The following is an 18502-nucleotide window of genomic DNA, read 5'->3' as shown; positions in this document are numbered from 1 at the left end:
TGTTTTTTCATTCAAGTCAAGTTTATTTAGCACATTTCATAGGACAGACTAAATGTGCTTCACGATTCAAATCAAAAGATCATACAAGACAAAAACATACAATAAAAAGGTATTACATTAAATAATAAAGCACAGCATACACAGGTAGTAGCCTACAACAAGGCAATACAATAATAAAGTATTTAAAAACAAAAAGAATATAATAAAAACAACAATACTGATTCATACCTATTAACCCACATTTTAACACCTATCTAAAATTTTGAGAAAAAAAACTTTTAAGTTTGCTTTTAATAGTAGATGATGTTCACCCGCAGGGCCCAACTATTAAAAAGCACTGCTTTAATTAATTCAATCAAAGTATAAGAGATGCTGCAATGAGAATAACGGCTGGTGTTATATCCTGTTATACCATAGAGTCTGTATTTTCTTTTTTTATATATATATACAGTGTGATGCATTACACCTGCTCTCGCCACATGGACGCATTCAGAGAACAGCAATGTTGCATCAGTGGAGAGTCGCAATATCCGGGCTACGTCATCAGCCACCGGCCCCTTGACTGCTCGCTGTACATATAACCCAGAACTTACAAAAGTTATCTCTCAAAGTGAGATAACTTCTCGCCTGTTATGGCTGACCAGGCCGTTGTGGAGAAAATGAGCGAATTGAAAGTGGAAGAGAAAAAAAAGGTAAACCCTCAGTCTCGTAATTGGCAGCATTTAAGGTCTTATTAACCAGCTACGTTAGCAGGCTAGCAGCTAGCCTGTAGCAGTTAGATTCATGATCCGCAGCAGTGTGGTGCTAAGCTAGCTTATGTATGAGCAACGTTTTTATGGCTTTACATAAAAAAAAAGCCATCCTCGAGATAAAAGAAGAAGGTTAGTTTCGTTTGAATCTGTTTAGGCGTTCATTCATTCATTGAGACCAATCCTCGAGTTAGGTTTGGCTAACATATCTGTCACACGCCTTTATGACACGCCATACTGTATTCAAAACTCTGTAAATGTAATCTTTTACTTCTTATCGGTAGGTTCACACACATGTTAGGCTAACACTTATGACCCTGTGGGATTCAGCTATGTGCTCTTTTCAAATCGGCATCCAACCAATGGTCCAAGTATTTTTTTTTAATTTACACTAAAACTGGTTTCTTCTCCTACACATTTCTAACTATAACCCCCAGTGTGCGTAACACAACTTGTCATATGTGTATGTATATTATATATTTGATGTAATTTATTTCTTTTATTTTAAACATGTAAAAAAGAAAATAGAAAAGGTCACATAGAAAATATAAATTTCACACAACTAAAAAGCAATGAATAACAAATAATTTTTTCTTTTTTGACATGTCCTAAAAGGAGTGGGAAGAAGTATACACTATTATTATACATTGTTATTAAATTCAAATGTATTTGTCTTTTTAAACTTTATTTAACAAGTATCCTATTTTTCGTATATTCCTATCAAATAGAAGTATAATTTCTTGATAATTTATTTAATTTAAATAAATTTTAATTATAAACTCATTGATAGATTTTAGTATCCAAAATAACTCAATTCAGAATTTAAAATAAATAAATAATAACAAGTTATAAGTAAAAGTAAGCCTGATCATATACAACTTAAAATCTGAACAGGCTTCACTTTTACTTTTACTTTTACTTTGTAATACTAAACTTGTATTTCATCATTGCCTTCTTGAAGAAATTTCCCTAACGTCATTGTGGTTTTGGACAGGGCGGAACCGAAAGTGGTAAAGATGGAGGAAAGAAGAAGGCTAAAAGTGCTGCTGGGGATTCTGGGGGCAGGGCTGAGGTGAGTTACATTAAGCATCACAAAATATGTAGATGCTATTATTAGACATAATAATGACTTGTTTTACAAGAACTTATATTATCGTGTATATCTACTATTTGTGTAGATCTCTCTCATTGCATATATCAAAGCAGCCAACCACTGGCTTCATGGTTCTTAATGTTTTTACCAGCATAGTCAAAATATTTAAATTATTATTGGTTAACACTGCCCAGATTTTAAAGTGCAATGAATAAAAGATGAAACTGAAACAATGGCAATGCATTGAGATAGTTGTAGCACAGATACGAAACCATTTCAGAACAGAATAAAATTCAGCAATTTTAAAACACAAACTGTAAATGTGAGGTTAGGTATTTGTCTCATTCCCTCAGTACATTACATGGCATATACAGTGCTGGTGTGTCTTTTTGCTTGCACTGTTTTGTCCTGATGTTTGTTTCATAATTACACAAAGCAGAAGATGGGACAAGATAAGAACAATACGACATAATATTTTACAATATTTAATCTCAACCTCCTGTAATGCCTTGATTATTGTTTGATGTGCAGTTGACTGAGACTTGACAAAGTTTTTTTTTTAAGAGGGGCATAGTTGCACAGATCAACACCAAGTGAAAGTTATACACAGTAACACAAATTATTTCAATCACACATTTTTGTTTCCGTCTAGCTGACGCCCCCACCCCAGTACATTGATGAGCGTCTTTCTTTGTATGCTAAACTGAAAGCTGAGCATGACGCTCTGATGGCAGAGAGGGCTGCGAAGAATAGCCGAGCCATCAAGGTCACTCTGCCTGATGGAAAGGTGGTGGACGCTGAGTCCTGGAAGACCACACCATACCAGGTGGCCTCTGGGATCAGGTCAGTGTGATGATGGAATGACTGTTCCTTATTAAATGTGACCTCACTTTAATGTAGCTCAAAAAGAGAAGGGTTTTCTTTTTTTTTTGTGCTACGTGAAAGTGGAGACCATCCACCCAAGACAAGAAAATAATCTGACAAAAAAAACCAATACTGTTAAAAAACTTGTGAAAACTTTGGTGTGCATTGCTCCATATGACTTAAAAGCACCAACTCCAGACCCATCTCTGTAATTTCCTGTTAATGCAATAAGCACATTGGTATATATGGATGATATTTTTACCTCCTGTGGCCCATAAGCCTATTTTACGTCCTAAAATTCTCATGACCAAGGATATTGCAAAATTGAGGGTGCTCCCACAGAGCCTCAATGCTCAACAGGATAAAGGTAAGATCTACATTACATAGGATATATTTTACGTATATTGTAGGACCAGAGGTTTAGTTAGATTTTCTGGTAGTCTGTCTTTGACGGACACAGCCGTAAAAATTACATCATAATCTATTACCCGTTATTTGAATTGTTTAATGATAAAACACATACTTTTCATTCATTTATTTTTATTATTAATATACGGGACAAGCTTATCCATTAAACATTATAGAAAAGATGGACCGACACCAACTATGTGGTCACTTTTCATGTCAACACCACACAAAACAAATTACTGTTTTTTCCCCCTGCCGTGACAGCAGAGGCCACTGACTATAATTATTTGCCTATTATTCTACAGTACGTGTATTGTTAATAAACAATTTTAACTAATTTTGCTCAAATACAGAGCAGTAACTGTTTTAGATTTCCATTTCTTATGATTATTGCCATATTTATTTATGTTGGAATATCACTCAGACCTGATTTCATGTTTTAATATTTAAGCTGTAGGGGATGTAACAAATGTCGTATTTGATCTCTCTTGAACAAACATATCTGCTCAAATGGGTCTTTCCAGTATAATGTCAATGTCATTGATGTTTTAGTACATCTCCACATCCATTTGATGGAGAATATTTCTGTTTTACATGCAGTCAAGGCCTTGCCGACAACACAGTGATTGCTAAAGTGAACAATGGTGTGTGGGACCTGGACAGACCATTGGAGGATGACTGCAGCCTTCAGTTGCTCAAGTTTGATGATGAGGAGGCTCAAGCTGTAAGTCAATCCTTCCTGACACAGTCCAAGTTTTTGTTTATTCTGCCCTACACACGGATATGACAGGAGAGTCTATTTATAGAAAATTATTCTTAAACACCTTCTTCTGGATGCTCACTTTGCTCCTTTTTGTGCACCAAAACTATACTCACTTGCCAATGATTTAACTTTAAGAAAGCCTATGATTTGTCGGATATGCTAGCGATCTCAATAGCATTTGTTTTATTTGAGTTGCTTTCTGATGGTAATAACTTGGATTTATATATAGAATACAAATTACAACAATTAAGCTGATTTTTTTTTTTTTTACCATTAAACCTACACATTTATACTGAGGTTATACATTTAAATGACCAAAAGTGAAAGTCTTAATTAATTTCCTTTTTTTTAATTTCTCAATGTTCAGTGAGAAATCTGGCTGTTACTTACAGGTACACAACATCTTGCAGTGTCTGTTCAAACTTATTGATATATAGTCAGGGCAGCCAAGGTTACATTGATGAATGAGAGGTTTACAATCAATAATAAATGTCAAAGCTCTGTGATTTACCAACTGTCTGAGTCACAAAGACATTAAGATGAGACGTGAGAACGTAAAACACTGCTACAATCATGTACTGTCATAAACGTGGCAGCAACTGGTCTCTAAGAGGATAACGAGTCTTGTTCCTAAATTAAAGGCCCAATTTCAGCTTTGTTGTCTATACAAGGTGCTGGATATTTTACCTGAAGCAGAGGGCAGTTCAGGTAGCCTACTTAGAGATTCCAAAGTCTCATGGCACTGTTTGTCAGCAGGGTTTGTGGCATATATTGCACATTTCACCCTTTTTGTTTTGGATTCTCAACATTCAAAAAAAGAGATTTTACATGTTTTGTGTTTTTTTTTCTTGCAAAGGCTTCAACATAGTCTGCAGCAAAATGAATGATTGTAACAATGTCAAAAATCTTGATTTGTCAGCGCAATCATATTCTCATTCTTAACTCAAAGGGATGGACTGCACTGCTATTTTTGCTAATGGGGTAATATTTTTATATTGTCAAGGTTTACTGGCACTCTAGCGCCCATATCATGGGTGAAGCCATGGAGCGGGTGTATGGAGGCTGCCTCTGCTATGGTCCCCCCATTGAGAATGGCTTCTATTACGACATGTTTCTGGAGAACAATGAGTGAGTAACGTAGGCTTTGGTGTCAGATATGTCTGTATAATTAGTTGTTAGTCAGATGTGTTTACTAGTTTCTCTCTACCTTGATCTCTGTATTCACCAAGGGCAGGACTTTGCACGCACACGCGCACACACACACACACACACACACACATACACACACACACGGTCGGAAGTAGAAAGAAAGGTACAGTTGTGCAACTTGTCACCAGCTGCAGCAGTGATGTTGGTATTATTTTCAACACAAAATGTTGACCTGGAGACACCTACGGTAGCTGGAACTACCACACAGGCTTCTGAGATCCATGTCGCAGCTTCAATTGGATATAATGGATCCTTGCCCTTACAAGCCGTGTTGTGCCATGTATGCACCACATTTATTTTGACCATTAAAACCGACCAGTCTGTTGTGTGTGTATACTGTAGCAGCCTGGTGTCTTTATTAAGCTGATTTAATGAAGGTTGTGAACGACCATGCATATTGACACTGTGTCCCCAAACCGGTGCCGAGTACTGAAGCTCCAAAGCTCAAAATAAAGAATTCAAGACAACACTTTATTTTGGTGTGCACTACAAGGCTTAGCAGCTGTCTGGTTCACTGTCTGAGACCGGTGGCAAACACAAAATGGGTGGATTGCAATGACAACTAATGCTGTCAAGCCTGGTTTTTGGTGTAGATTTGAAATGACAAAAGGAAATCTGTTCAAAACACAGAGCTAGAGATTACTTCTGTAAAGCTATGAACGTGTGTTAAGACACTCAACAATTTGAACACTTCTTCATAAGCAACTTTTACACTTGACCTTTCCCTGAAACGGATGCATTTCTCCCTGCTGCAAGAGAGTGTGAGGGGTGCTGTCTAATTAATTCTACAACCTTCTTAATGAAGTCATTTTATGCTAATAGCATTCTTGGCATTCTTTTGCAAGCATATTTTGACATTCCTCAAGCCCTTAAGCCAAGGACTTTAACTGTGTGCCCATGCTTGGCTGAGGTTATCAGTTTCTGGAGGTCAAGGAAGTACACTGGTGAACAAAAGGTCTTATGGCTTATTGTCTGGTCACATTCATGATGCCCTCTAGAAACACTGGCAGACTAAATTTAGCATTGAGTGCACTTTGCATACTAATGTAGGACTAATTGAGACAGTCATTGTCATTGGATGTAATCTTCTTGTCTTGTCGTTCTCTTTCAATGTTTTGGATAGGGGCGTATCGAGCAATGACTTTCCAGGTCTGGAGACCTTGTGCAAGAAAATTATCAAGGAGAAGCAGCCATTTGAGAGGCTGGAGATAAAGAAGGAAACTCTGTTGGAAATGTTCAAGGTATTTGAAAACACAAACACACAAAAAAACTAAATGGAGCAACATTTAATAAGTAACAGAAGTCTAAAACTACTTTTTGTTAATGACAGTACAACAAGTTTAAGTGCCGCATTCTGAATGAGAAGGTTACCACGCCTACCACCACAGTTTACAGGTGAGTCCTGGCCCTATTCTTGTGAAAGTTTTTATGTCTAAATTATAATTCAAATGATATTCTGTAATTTTTTTGTAATGTCAACAAATAACAAATAAATTGATCATACTGGAAAGTATCTTCTGTGTTGCCAAAGCCTGACATTTCTTCCTTTATTGCGCTGAGGGCACTGTATTATATTTTGATTCAATCCCAACTACACTGTCGTAAATATACACTAGTGCACCGAATTTGCGACTGAAATGGCCTCCAACATAGGCACTGTTTACTTCTATTTGGGTAATGTTTGCTAAAAGCTAATGCTGAACCAAGAAAATGATCTAGCCTTTTTCAAGCATTATATCATATATTTGTGACTTGTTTTCTTTGTAAAGATAAACATCTTCTGTAGTATCACAGACAGGTTTGGGGATCGGGAAGTACTGACAGATTAATGCATCCTTGGTTTTGATCTTTTTATGGGATTTGACAACAGAAATATAGTGTAGATAGATAGATAGATAGATAGATAGATAGATAGATGGATGGATGTTGTGTCCTTAACACCACACTTATCCTATTCAGCATTTCTAAAAATGCTCAACACTTAATATAACCATCCTGCATTTCAGGTGTGGTCCCTTAATTGACCTGTGTCGCGGGCCCCATGTGAGACATACAGGGAAAATCAAGGCACTTAAGATCCACAAGGTAAGCCTTTTTGTTTTCAGCCATGAATTATGTACAGCAAACCAAATTGTTAATTAAACCAGGTAGTATTTCAAGAACCGTAGTCTGTGGCCTAAATATCTGCCAGTAAGCACATTTGTCCCCATTTCTAGAGCAGAGCAGAGTTACCTTTTTGACGTTTTAATCTCAAGGGATTCTATGCACCCGAAGACTGAAGAACGCTAACATATTCCTTTTGTGGTGTGCTAGAATTCCTCTACATACTGGGAGGGAAAGGCGGATATGGAAACCCTCCAAAGGATCTATGGAATCTCCTTCCCTGATCCCAAAATGCTCAAAGAATGGGAAAAGTTTCAGGAGGAAGCCAAGAACAGAGATCACCGCAAACTGGGCCGGGTATGAATTTAAATGTGAAGAAGCTGTTGGTTAGAAAAAAAGTTAGTCTCCATTAAACTTTTAAAATCATGTCCTACAGGTTTTATTCTTACAAAGGAAGGTTATTTTCTGTATAATACAAAATTCTTTTGAAATAAAGAATAGAATATTTCTGAAGTATAAGAGCCAGGACTGGGTTTGATGTGTGTCTGATGCTACCTAAGTCACACCTTCTCTTCACACAAGATATTCAAAGCCATTTCTGAACAGTGAAAATATAGTGCTCCTGGCACATTTGCAGCAATATAGTGACAATAACTATTATCCTACAAAAAGTAAGATTTTTTTTTTTTAAATGTCAGACAATTGCTTCAGAAAGTATCACTTGCATAATGAATTGTAAGAAAGTTCATCATTTAAATATACTGTTAATTTACATATCAATCTTGACAGAAATACTAATAATGGCTTTATAACAAAATGAGCTGTGACCCATTTTCAGCTTGGAGTGATGGCAAAATGAACCCATGGCATAAGGCAGCATTTAATTAGATGCACATCACAATCTAGTTGGATCAGTTTTGTTAAACTGTAAGATTGTTTATTGTCAGAAAATAATTTGTAACTCCATTGTTGACTTGGAACTGACAGGTGTGTGCGTGTGTGCAGGAAACATTGTCAGACAAACCCTAGTTAAATATGTGATGAGCTGTTTCATTATTTCAGTGAAACCAGTTTGGTCTGAGTGAGTGGCCCTCTTCAGTTTTCTATCACACTTGCAAACCTTCTTTTTTTTAAAAATCAGGAGCAGGACCTTTTCTTCTTCCATGACCTGAGTCCAGGGAGCTGTTTCTTCCTGCCTAAGGGGGCCTTCATCTACAACACCCTGATTGAGTTCATCAGAGTAAGTCAAAGCTGTCTGACTCACAGTGGGTAATTGCTGGGATCTCACTCAACTTTAGGACGTAAGAAAAGACAGAAGGTATGAATCAGAAAGTTTAAATTGGCAGGGAGACATTGGGAGAAAGGAAGACCTGGACCTTTAGTTGCCCTGTGCAGTAATGATGGCTTTATATATTCACAATATGCATTACTGCAATTATTTGAATATATATCATATTCTTTCACACAAAGGAGTAGGAATGGATTGATTATATGTTGATAGATGATCGTCTTGGTCTTGAAACTAATTAATCATTTCTTATAAACCAGGGGCTGCACTTATAGTTATGTGACACAACTAAAAATAAATTCATTTTAGAACATATGCATGCACATACAATAAGACAGACAAGAATAATGCTGTAAATGGATATTGATATATCAAATCTGGGCTTACTCATTATAAAATCTCTCATTTTGGCAGGTAATAGAGAAACTTTGTTTTTTCAGGGTTACTTCACATTGTGCAAATGTATATATGAATCTCAAAATAGCTTATTATTTAGAATAAATTGAAACATGTAAAACAGATGTGATTGACAGCACTGAATAAAAGCTCTATGGCACCTGCTCTGTGATGCACACAAAATCGATCTGCTTTTAAAACACTCTCTTTCAGTCAAGTTGGAAGCAATTTCACTTTGATGTGGTGAAATAGATTTCTGACCGAGGATTAATTAGATGTGCTCATAAAACAGATCTGCCTCTACACCTAGAGCATCGGCATATTTGTAAGGTATATGACTGTCGGGATTTAAAATAAATTATCCCATTTTATTATCGCTTTCAGCTTTGTTTAGAATTTTAAAACTGATATCAGACATAACGGGCCAACTCAGGGTGCATTAAAGCAATATAAAAAATGCCTACCTTTTCCTTTCAGTTTACCCAAGATCCCTTTCCTAATGTGTAAATGAGCTGGGATGTGAATATGCAGCATTTAAATCAGTCTCAGAGGTAGTTGGCTTTTTCAGAATCGCTTTGCTCGCATAGTTATGGATGTTTTAGAGGATATGCACTATTTTATCAGTGAGTCCCCAAGTGTTGGCAGGTTTTACCAATTATTTGTTTTTGTGATGTATACAGAACAGTATGAAGCTGAGTTTCTTGAGATGCCACTAATTCAGTCTTATTGGTAAAATCATCTCTGAGAAGTCCTTGTTCTGTCTTTGTCAGGATGAGTACAGGAAGAGAGGTTTCCAGGAAGTGGTGACGCCCAACATCTACAACAGTAAGTTGTGGCAGACCTCTGGCCACTGGCAACATTACAGCGAGAACATGTTCTCCTTCGAGGTAGAAAAGGAAACCTTCGCCCTCAAACCCATGAACTGCCCGGGACACTGGTGAGGCCTCCTTTTCCTCACATTCAGTTGTATGAAAGTACTGTTTAAGTTTCATGGTACTAGAAAAGAGTGTAAAGAAAAACACAGCCCCTTTTGTTACACGCTGTGAACAAGTCATGTTCTTCTGCGAAATAGATATTTTTAGTTGGTTTCTGTCTCCAATCGACTGTGTTTGTGGGCAACGTTGTTCGTTCTTTGGCACTAAATGTGTTTGTAGCATTTAATGAGTTCAGAGTAATGTTGTTTAACCTTGGCACAATATTATTTAACCACAGTCTACCACAATAATGTGGGAAACAGGAACAACTATTAAGCAGTGTTTTACCACACTTGAATAGCTTTATAAGAGTTTACAGAGGGGCTTTGTCATCAGGAGCTGACACAGTCTTTGTGAAATGACTGCATATCATATTTCACTGCTACAATAGATTGTCATCCAGTTCCGCTCAACTTGTAATGGACTGATGTGCTTGCCATGTTTTCAGTAGTTGAATGACCCAGTTCAGTTTACTGCTGAATGCTGCATTGCAGTGTAAGGAGCCAGATTGCAGCTCTTTGTATTCAAATCTTTTATCTCCTTTTTACTGTTCCAATCTTTGTGCTATCCACATTGGAAGCCCCTCTAGAGATCCTGCTGAAATAGAAGATTGAGCTTTTAAACATATTTGTGTTGGATGTCAGTTAAATCAAATATTGAATGCAGTCTTTCATAGTAGAATTGAAGTAGCAGAGAAATGCAAAGTTTTTGTGATAACTCAAGGTTGAAAAAGTCAGTTGTTTTTACACAATGCTGGCCTGTCTGTCTGAGTGCAGTGTGATGTTTGATCACCGGCCACGCTCCTGGAGAGAGTTGCCCCTTCGCATGGCCGACTTTGGCGTCCTGCACAGGAATGAGCTGTCAGGAGCCTTGACAGGCCTCACCCGTGTCCGCCGCTTCCAGCAGGATGATGCGCATATCTTCTGCTCCATGGACCAGGTGAGGCCTTCACTGATGCATTGACAAGACTTAGTTCAGGTCACACATTTTGGAATCAAACATGTCTGATGAAATCAGTTGCCTGATGGCACCAGTAAATTTAACTTAAAGTGCAATTCCAACAATTTTGCACATCAAAGTCTATCAACAAAACTTGTGGAGTAAACTTCTACTGAAAAGTTAATTAAGCCTTTAATAATCTGAGGGTGTTGAGTTGGAAAGAAGTGAACTGACCATATAGTGTCTCAAGGCTACATTAGCCGCAACTAGGAAACACCCTGTCACTACCCTTTCAGTACAGGCATAGAACCGATCCGGTTTCTGGTACAGATTGGGCTGCCACACTGGAATCTTTGAATAGATTATATCTCTGGTTCTGCTGGATACATTTTGATTTTGATGAATACAGTCCATCATGAGTCTCACAATGTCAGAGGAGTGCAATGCTAAATGCAGTATTCTTTACGGCAGGATTTTAGTTATGCCACTGTCACATTTACCTGGCAGTACCTTTGATACATGTTTCCATTTGCTATTTAGATCAATAAGAATACAATAAAAGCATTTCCAAGAAAGAAAAAAAGCACACACTTGTAACCATCAAGGTGTCGGTTAACTGAGAAGTGGCTTTTTATGGAGAAGGATGTATCCCTGTTTGAAGAAGCCCGATTTTGAATTCTCTCAGTGAATTAATGTCTTGCTGGTATTGTTGTCAATGAACAGTCTGCCACATTCTCAGGTTAGGTGAGAGGAGTCAGCAGGCTGCTGCAGCCTGGTGCAGCAACTTGCATGTTTAGTCTTTTCACCAAAGAGGAGCACTGCCAATATTAGTGGATTTTGGAAGACAAAAGAGATTTCTTAATTGGTCCATTCTAATGTAGTAACACAGCAACTTGCAGCCAGGTTCACACTGATTTTGTTTTGTCAGTAATGGCAGTAGGCTGCATAATCAAGTGTTGTTTGAATGGTTCATTATTTGACTGCACTTTGTGGACAAAAGATTTCACTTTTAATTTTTCATTTTGACAGCAGCTATTGGAAAGTACTGCTGTTACTGTGTTTTGTCACTTACCAAATGAACACAAACTCAAGGTAGACCTCAGAGGAGTGCATATGTTCTTATCTCATACTTGCAATGAAGTTTATAATCAATGTCTGCACATGCCAGCTTACAGTTAGGACTTTAGAGAGAGAGTTCCCCCCCTCTATTATAGAGGCTAGCCTGTTTTATGTCCTGTTGTACCACATGTTGGTTTAAGTTCAAGCTGCTTGCCTAAAACTTGTGATTGGTCACATGTATAGTGTATATATCCATAACTTATGTGCCTGTCTATTTTTTCCATCTAGATTGTATATTTGTCCCAATTTGTTATTTTTATTTTATTTTAATTTTATGTGTACTAAGTGTATATATTGTATATGTCTACCTGTCTGTGAGCAGGAACACCTACCAAAGCCAAATTCCATGTATGTGTGCTTACTTGGCCATTAAAGCTGATTCTGACAAAGTAAAAGTGTGTGACTGCCCTACTGGGACTTCAGAAACTAAAAAGCAGCTCTGTGTCAATTAAGTTCTCAACTACAGCTACTGCAAATATTCAATCATAAAGTCTTATCCACAATTAGCTGAGCAGTTTATCTTTCTATTCTTCTGATCACATCATACGATTTCATTCTCCAATTATACTAGGACAAACAAAGATGAAATCAGTCATCACACCAGACATTGAACATGCAGTTATGTCAAGATGAATGATGCTGATTCTCTTACATTTTGTTTTTGACCATAGATTGGGGAGGAGATTAAAGGCTGCCTGGACTTCCTGCGGACTGTGTATGAGGTGTTTGGCTTCACTTTCAAACTCAACCTTTCTACAAGACCAGAGAAGTTCCTGGGGGACCCGGAGGTCTGGGACCAAGCAGAAAAGGTAATCAGAAAGCCTTGTTTGCTTCACATTGTTGAACATGTGAACAGCACTCTTGCAAAGTCTCAATCGAGAATTAAGATGCTGATCTGTGATATTATCAAAATGGAAATGTTGGAACCACTTCACAGACAGCAAATGGAACTTTGATTTGTAGACCCAGAGAACATTTATATTATAATGAATGAATTTTATTCTGTAGAGCTGCTATCAGTACCGAAGCAGAAAATGGTCGTTAATCTCCAGAGAATCTACATCAGTGCAGTCACTGTCTGCATTTACTGTCAAATTAAATTCATTCTCTGTAGACCAGCTCTATATTTTACATCTTGAGTTCAGCTCCAAGTTTCTCTGGGAGAGAGCAGGTGATGTTAAAACTATATCAAAGTAATAACAGTGAGTGATAGTCTTTATAGCTTGGTGCTTCAGCATTAGATGAAACACAGTGAATGTCTCTTGTGGGACAACTTCAAGCCCAACAGATGAATCTGTAAAATCACTAAATGAGTTGTTGGATAAAGGTGCAACAAGTAAACTGTATTGTTTCATCAGTAACATAAGTATAATGAATTGTTTATTAGTCTGGGAAGCCTGTACTGGCAGGCTCTGAATGAATGAAAAGGTGTGTGTTGACAGAAGCAGCATGTGTTGAATATTAAAGCAGGATGAGATTTTCTTTGTTTTGCTCTTATCTGCAGTGCACATTGCAGCATTCGATTTGTACCACAAAGATGTTGGTGGATTGTTTTGTTTTCCTGTTAAGTATGTTTTACACTGTTGGAAACTGGTTTCAGAATAAGATGATGTTTTGTATGCCTCACTGAACATAATTGGCGTTTCTGCTATTCTTTATTTAGCAGAAATCACATAGGCTACTTTCCCTGCAGCCGTTAAACAGGGACAGGAGAGGACATTTACCGCTAAAGAACGATTGAATGGATGAAAATCTGAAGCAAAGACTGGTGGGACGAAGTAATCTGATCATGAATGAAAGCAAAATGTCCAAATGACACGACAGTCGTTCCCTGTTCCCTTTCTTTTTCTTCTGTGTTTATCTGCGCTCCAGAAAGAGTATATTTATCCCAAAGAGAGAAATGATCAGATTTATCATTAACATGGTTATTAGGCGCAAATATTTTCCAATTGAACGGATTATCAAAGGTTTACACCAGCCCTCTCAATCTGATGGAAAATTCTTTCTGATTGTGCCAGTCTCTTTTGATTGAGGTGTTTACATGATTTATTGTGATTACTAGTGGAACATTAGGGTCCAAATGCACGTACTGTCTTCAACCATGTGTTATCTCCCCCTTCATTGATTGTTATATTGTTATCATATTGATTGTCTCCTTTTTTGGCAAAATGCATCCTCTGTTTTGTTAACGGAAAACTCTTAATTTTTCCCACCTACTACCCACTATAAAGATTTTACATGGTCTTATGGTCCAACAAATCACATTCACTGGTACATAGGAGACTGTATCCATATTCATACTTCAGTAGATGACAACTTAATAAGTATGGTAAATTGTGAGCCAGATATAATGCAGATAAGGGTACTTACTGGTATTTAATAAAAGTCACAGATCTCCTTTTTAATTTCTGTCTCTGGTTAGCAGTAAGATGTGTCTTTGTTCTGTCATCAGTGCTTCATTTTTACTTAATCTTTAAGTGTCTCTTGCCCTTGGCAGCAGAGCATTACTGATGATGGTGGAAGTTATTTTTAACATGTTATTTTATTAACAATCAATCCTGTAGCCATAGTAACTTTTTGAATATTAAACATTTTCTAGTCTTCTGATGGACAGAATAGATCAGAGAACTGCGAGACTACAGTATAGAAATTGTTCTTTTTACCCCCTGCATGTGATAATACTTATATACCTGTCAGTTCTCAAAATATGGAAAATGAGTGTGACCAGTATAATATCACAACCTGAAAAAAAGGATGACAATAGCCTGTAAGTTGTACAGCTGTTTGGCTGACCTATCATGACACTTTTCTCTGAGGAAAACATTTCCAAAATTCACCACTGACTTTTTATGATTAATGTTTGCATGCACAAAGGTGGAAAATTATGTACACAAAAAAAACTGACTAGCAAACTTGGCATAGTGATTGGAACAGAACTTGCTGCGTGTTTCCCTCACCTCATTAACTCCCCCAAGCAACCATAAAATATTATTTGAGACGTTAACATTTCTCAGTTCAGTGATTAGTTCCAGATGAAGGAAATGTCAGGTCTAAATCTACAGCTTTTCTTAACACCACTGTTTATTTGTGTGTTGGTCAGCCATTGATATTGTAACAAAGCAGTTATTGTTTTTTTCTTTTACAGCAACTGGAGAGCAGCTTGAATGACTTTGGGGAGAAATGGGTTCTCAACCCTGGTGATGGAGCTTTTTATGGACCAAAGGTGAGCCATGCGCTGCAGTAATGCTGTGCTTTAACTGTGAAACAGCAGGAGGGTAACTGCTGATTGCTTGTGTTGTTACTTTGCAGATTGACATTCAGATCAAGGATGCCATTGGTCGGTACCATCAGTGTGCCACGATTCAGCTTGATTTCCAGCTCCCGATCCGCTTCAATCTCACCTTTGTCAGGTAACTCTTCTACTGCCTTTGGACACATTTTAAAGTAAAATTACAGAAGAACAGAACATTATTATTTTTGTTGCTGTAAATGCACGTGTATCATAGAATTAAACATGTTGCAATACAATAAGCAATTCAATTCAATGTATTTGTTTCAAATTAAATCATGTAAAATACAAGTGGCCTGAAGGTAGAAGCTCTCCCGTAGTCTCTCAGTGCTCATCTGGTGTCTGTGGTACGTTCTTCCCTACCTCCACAGGGTGAAAAGGCTGTTATCTGGGTAGTTAGGATCTTTAATGATTCTCTTCTTCATCCTTATTCTTAAGCACGTGGTGTAAATATCCTTACGGCCCGGTAAAGCTTTGCCTATTGTAGATTCAGCTGAAGAGGGCCCAAATTAAAAGATAGATTTTCATAAAAATCATTCAATATTATAACAAGTGCAGATGTGAAAGTAGAGAATAGGATTGTCTTGAATGAAACTATATGATGTGCATTTATGAAGAAGTTTTTTTAGTGTTCTATAAAAAAAACCATTAACAATACAGCTTGAACTATGAGAATATACGGATTTCTCCAGATGATCACGGCTATTTTCTATTTGGATATCTCTATGTTCTTATTTTTTTCCCCCTTTTCTAATGATTTTTAGCCACGATGGTGATGACAAGAAGAGACCAGTGATAATCCACAGAGCTATCTTGGGATCAGTAGAGAGGATGATCGCTATTCTGACTGAAAACTACGGAGGCAAATGGTTAGTAAAGAGTACATTTCAAAAGGTTGATTTGCCAAGTAGGCGTTAACTCCAGACAGATGTTTTAGTTTCATTGCATTTCCTGCTGAGCACATTGTGTCATGTTCTGTTTCAGGCCACTGTGGCTCTCTCCAAATCAAGTAATGGTTGTACCTGTGGGACCGACATGTGAAGAGTATGCTCAGAAGGTAACCACTGACCACATTTACTCTAGTCCGTATTATCACTACAAAGATTAGACTAAAATGTCATTGTCAGTGCACAGGTACTGAGACAGTGAAATGCAGTTTAGCATCTAACCAGTACAAAAAGCAGTGTACATGGTGGCAATATAAAAATCATAATAGCAAGTGGTAGATGAGAATATGCTGGATACATATAGTATGCACAGTATTAACATTGTGTAATGTATGACATATAAACATTAGTGCTTAATTTACTGAAGATGAGCAGCTAGTTTGACTACAGTGCTAATTAGAACCAGTTGTGGCTGCAGCTGGCCTTGGCTTCTGATTGGTCGATAGTCACAGGCTACTGTGCATGTTCTGCTGTTTTTAGTTGACGCTATATAGACTGGAAAGCACACTCGTTTTTGACCGTATGCTAGTTATTATGCCATGTAACTGTTCTGTTACTTTTTGTGGCAGCAGAGCAATTTCAGTTAATGGTAACAAATGAAGACTGTGGATTAAGAAGTTTTTATTAACAACCATATGCTTGGACTATACTGTATAGCTGAAGTGGGCAGTAGCAAGACATAGACAGAGCAACACTTTTAGCATTGTATGACTTTTTTTACGACATTTGTATGGTATACACTATGATTTTTGATGAAACTGTATTGGTGTTTTGTTTTTTTTGTTGTTGAACACATTACTTACTCATTTGTAAAATAAAAGCTGCACAGTCCTGATATCCATGTCATTGGAAAAAGCAGGTTCATACACTGGAACAATGGTATCAGAAATGCAATCTTCATTACAATCCAAAATGGGCTAGTCCACATTAGAAAAACAGAATATGTAGAAGTCTTTTTTTAACTGCTGCTTGTTGTCTGGTTAACGTGGCAGGTCAAGCAGGACTTCCACAGCAATGGCTTCATGGCTGAAGTGGATCTCGACCCTGGCTGCACACTTAACAAAAAGATCAGAAATGCACAGTTGGCACAGTACAACTTCATCTTGGGTCAGTGGCAACACACTCTTCCTTACATTCTTCTCTCTTTATCTTTGTTATCTCGTTCTTGCTGTCCATCTAGATATTGATTTTTTTTTTCTGTTCCTTTGTCCTCTTTGTATGTTTGCCTGCTTGGAAAAGTGGTGGGAGAGAAGGAGAAGACGAGTAACACTGTCAATGTACGCACCCGAGATAACAAAGTCCACGGCGAGCGCACTGTGGAGGAGTGCATTGAGCGTCTGAAGCATCTCAAGGCCTACAGGAGTCGAAATGCCGAAGAGGACTTCTGAGCTTTCTCAAAGTTGCTGCTATCAGCCCGTCCGTCTCTCAACAGTACCTTGTGTCTGGCAACCTTAAAGGATCATGTGGTTGAAATTATTTTGGACGAGGGATAAAACTACTTTCGCATTGCTGCCAAGTCGCCGCTTTTTGCCCCTGGAATTCACCTTTTTCAGATTCAACAATTGTCTTTGTTTTCGCTGGTGTCTTCCATTGCCTTTTTACTGTTTTACTGTGTTATCACATCTCATGGTTGCTGTACTCCATGGAATTAAGTAAAAATGACCCCGACTCCACAGTTATTAGGTCTTTTTGATGAAATTATTAAAACAAAGGGGAGAGGCGCTTGTTATACAGTTTGTATCTCTCTTTCTTCAGGGAATTGTACATGAGTTACAATTTTGATAATTAAACAATCTATTCTGAATCCGTGTGTTTTGCTTTTAAAGAGGCCTTTTCTTTTCCTTCTCCTAAAATCAGCAGTATTTTTTTCTTTCTTCAGAATTGTGTTGTCCTCATATAAGCCTGTTAAACGGTGATCTCTTGTCATGGGTAGACATTTAATGAGCATGAAATATTTATAGCAATAAAATAAGTGTTCAGCTAATAAAGTCAACATACTGAAATCCAGACTCGAATGAGCAGCATGGTTATACTGTAGTTTCCACTTATAGTCAAGATCTTGCATATTTACGCTAAAGTTGAAATTATTCAATAGTTGGGGATAGTGGAAACAATTTTCCACATGAGTGTTGGAGGTTTGGATGAGAGTTGGAGAAATGAGTGTCCGAAGATGTTCCGCTACAGTAAAATGGATACTCATCACCTATCTCCCCTAGTGAATCATCACACCCGATGTTTCTCATTATTACATAGTTACTGAACTTGGACACCATTTACTTTTGCTGTATGCACCATTCCATCAATGTATGAGTGGTATTTTCATCCTAGTACTCTGCAATGTTTCCAGTTGCACCTAACTAC

General features: G+C 37.5%; 1 protein-coding gene across 1 annotated transcript; it reads left to right on the top strand.

Annotated features, from left to right (window-relative positions):
• Positions 1–546: 546 nt before the first annotated feature.
• tars1 (threonyl-tRNA synthetase 1) lies at positions 547–17982 on the top strand. Its single transcript, XM_083912686.1, has 19 exons — positions 547–692; positions 1744–1821; positions 2495–2685; positions 3715–3838; positions 4881–5005; positions 6210–6327; positions 6417–6481; positions 7093–7171; positions 7400–7546; positions 8331–8429; positions 9644–9810; positions 10624–10786; positions 12577–12714; positions 15051–15128; positions 15215–15315; positions 15959–16063; positions 16179–16251; positions 17134–17248; positions 17381–17982. The coding sequence occupies exons 1-19, from the start codon at positions 633–635 to the stop codon at positions 17527–17529; spliced, it is 2175 nt and encodes a 724-aa protein (XP_083768812.1). The 5' UTR covers positions 547–632; the 3' UTR covers positions 17530–17982.
• The last annotated feature ends 520 nt before the right edge of the window (positions 17983–18502 follow it).

This window comes from Echiichthys vipera (genome assembly GCF_963691815.1).
Source record: "Echiichthys vipera genome assembly, chromosome: 4".
Lineage (NCBI taxonomy): Eukaryota > Metazoa > Chordata > Actinopteri > Perciformes > Trachinidae > Echiichthys > Echiichthys vipera.
Note: the sequence above shows the minus strand (reverse complement) of the source record. Positions and strands in the feature narration are given on the sequence as shown.

Excerpts from the sequence above, each read along its gene's own strand:
- tars1 (XM_083912686.1), top strand. The coding sequence starts at position 633 with ATGGCTGACCAGGCCGTTGTGGAGAAAATGAGCGAATTGAAAGTGGAA. Across the intron at positions 1,822-2,494 it reads ATTCTGGGGGCAGGGCTGAG|CTGACGCCCCCACCCCAGTA; the intron begins GTGAGTTACATT and ends GTTTCCGTCTAG. Across the intron at positions 6,328-6,416 it reads CTCTGTTGGAAATGTTCAAG|TACAACAAGTTTAAGTGCCG; the intron begins GTATTTGAAAAC and ends TGTTAATGACAG.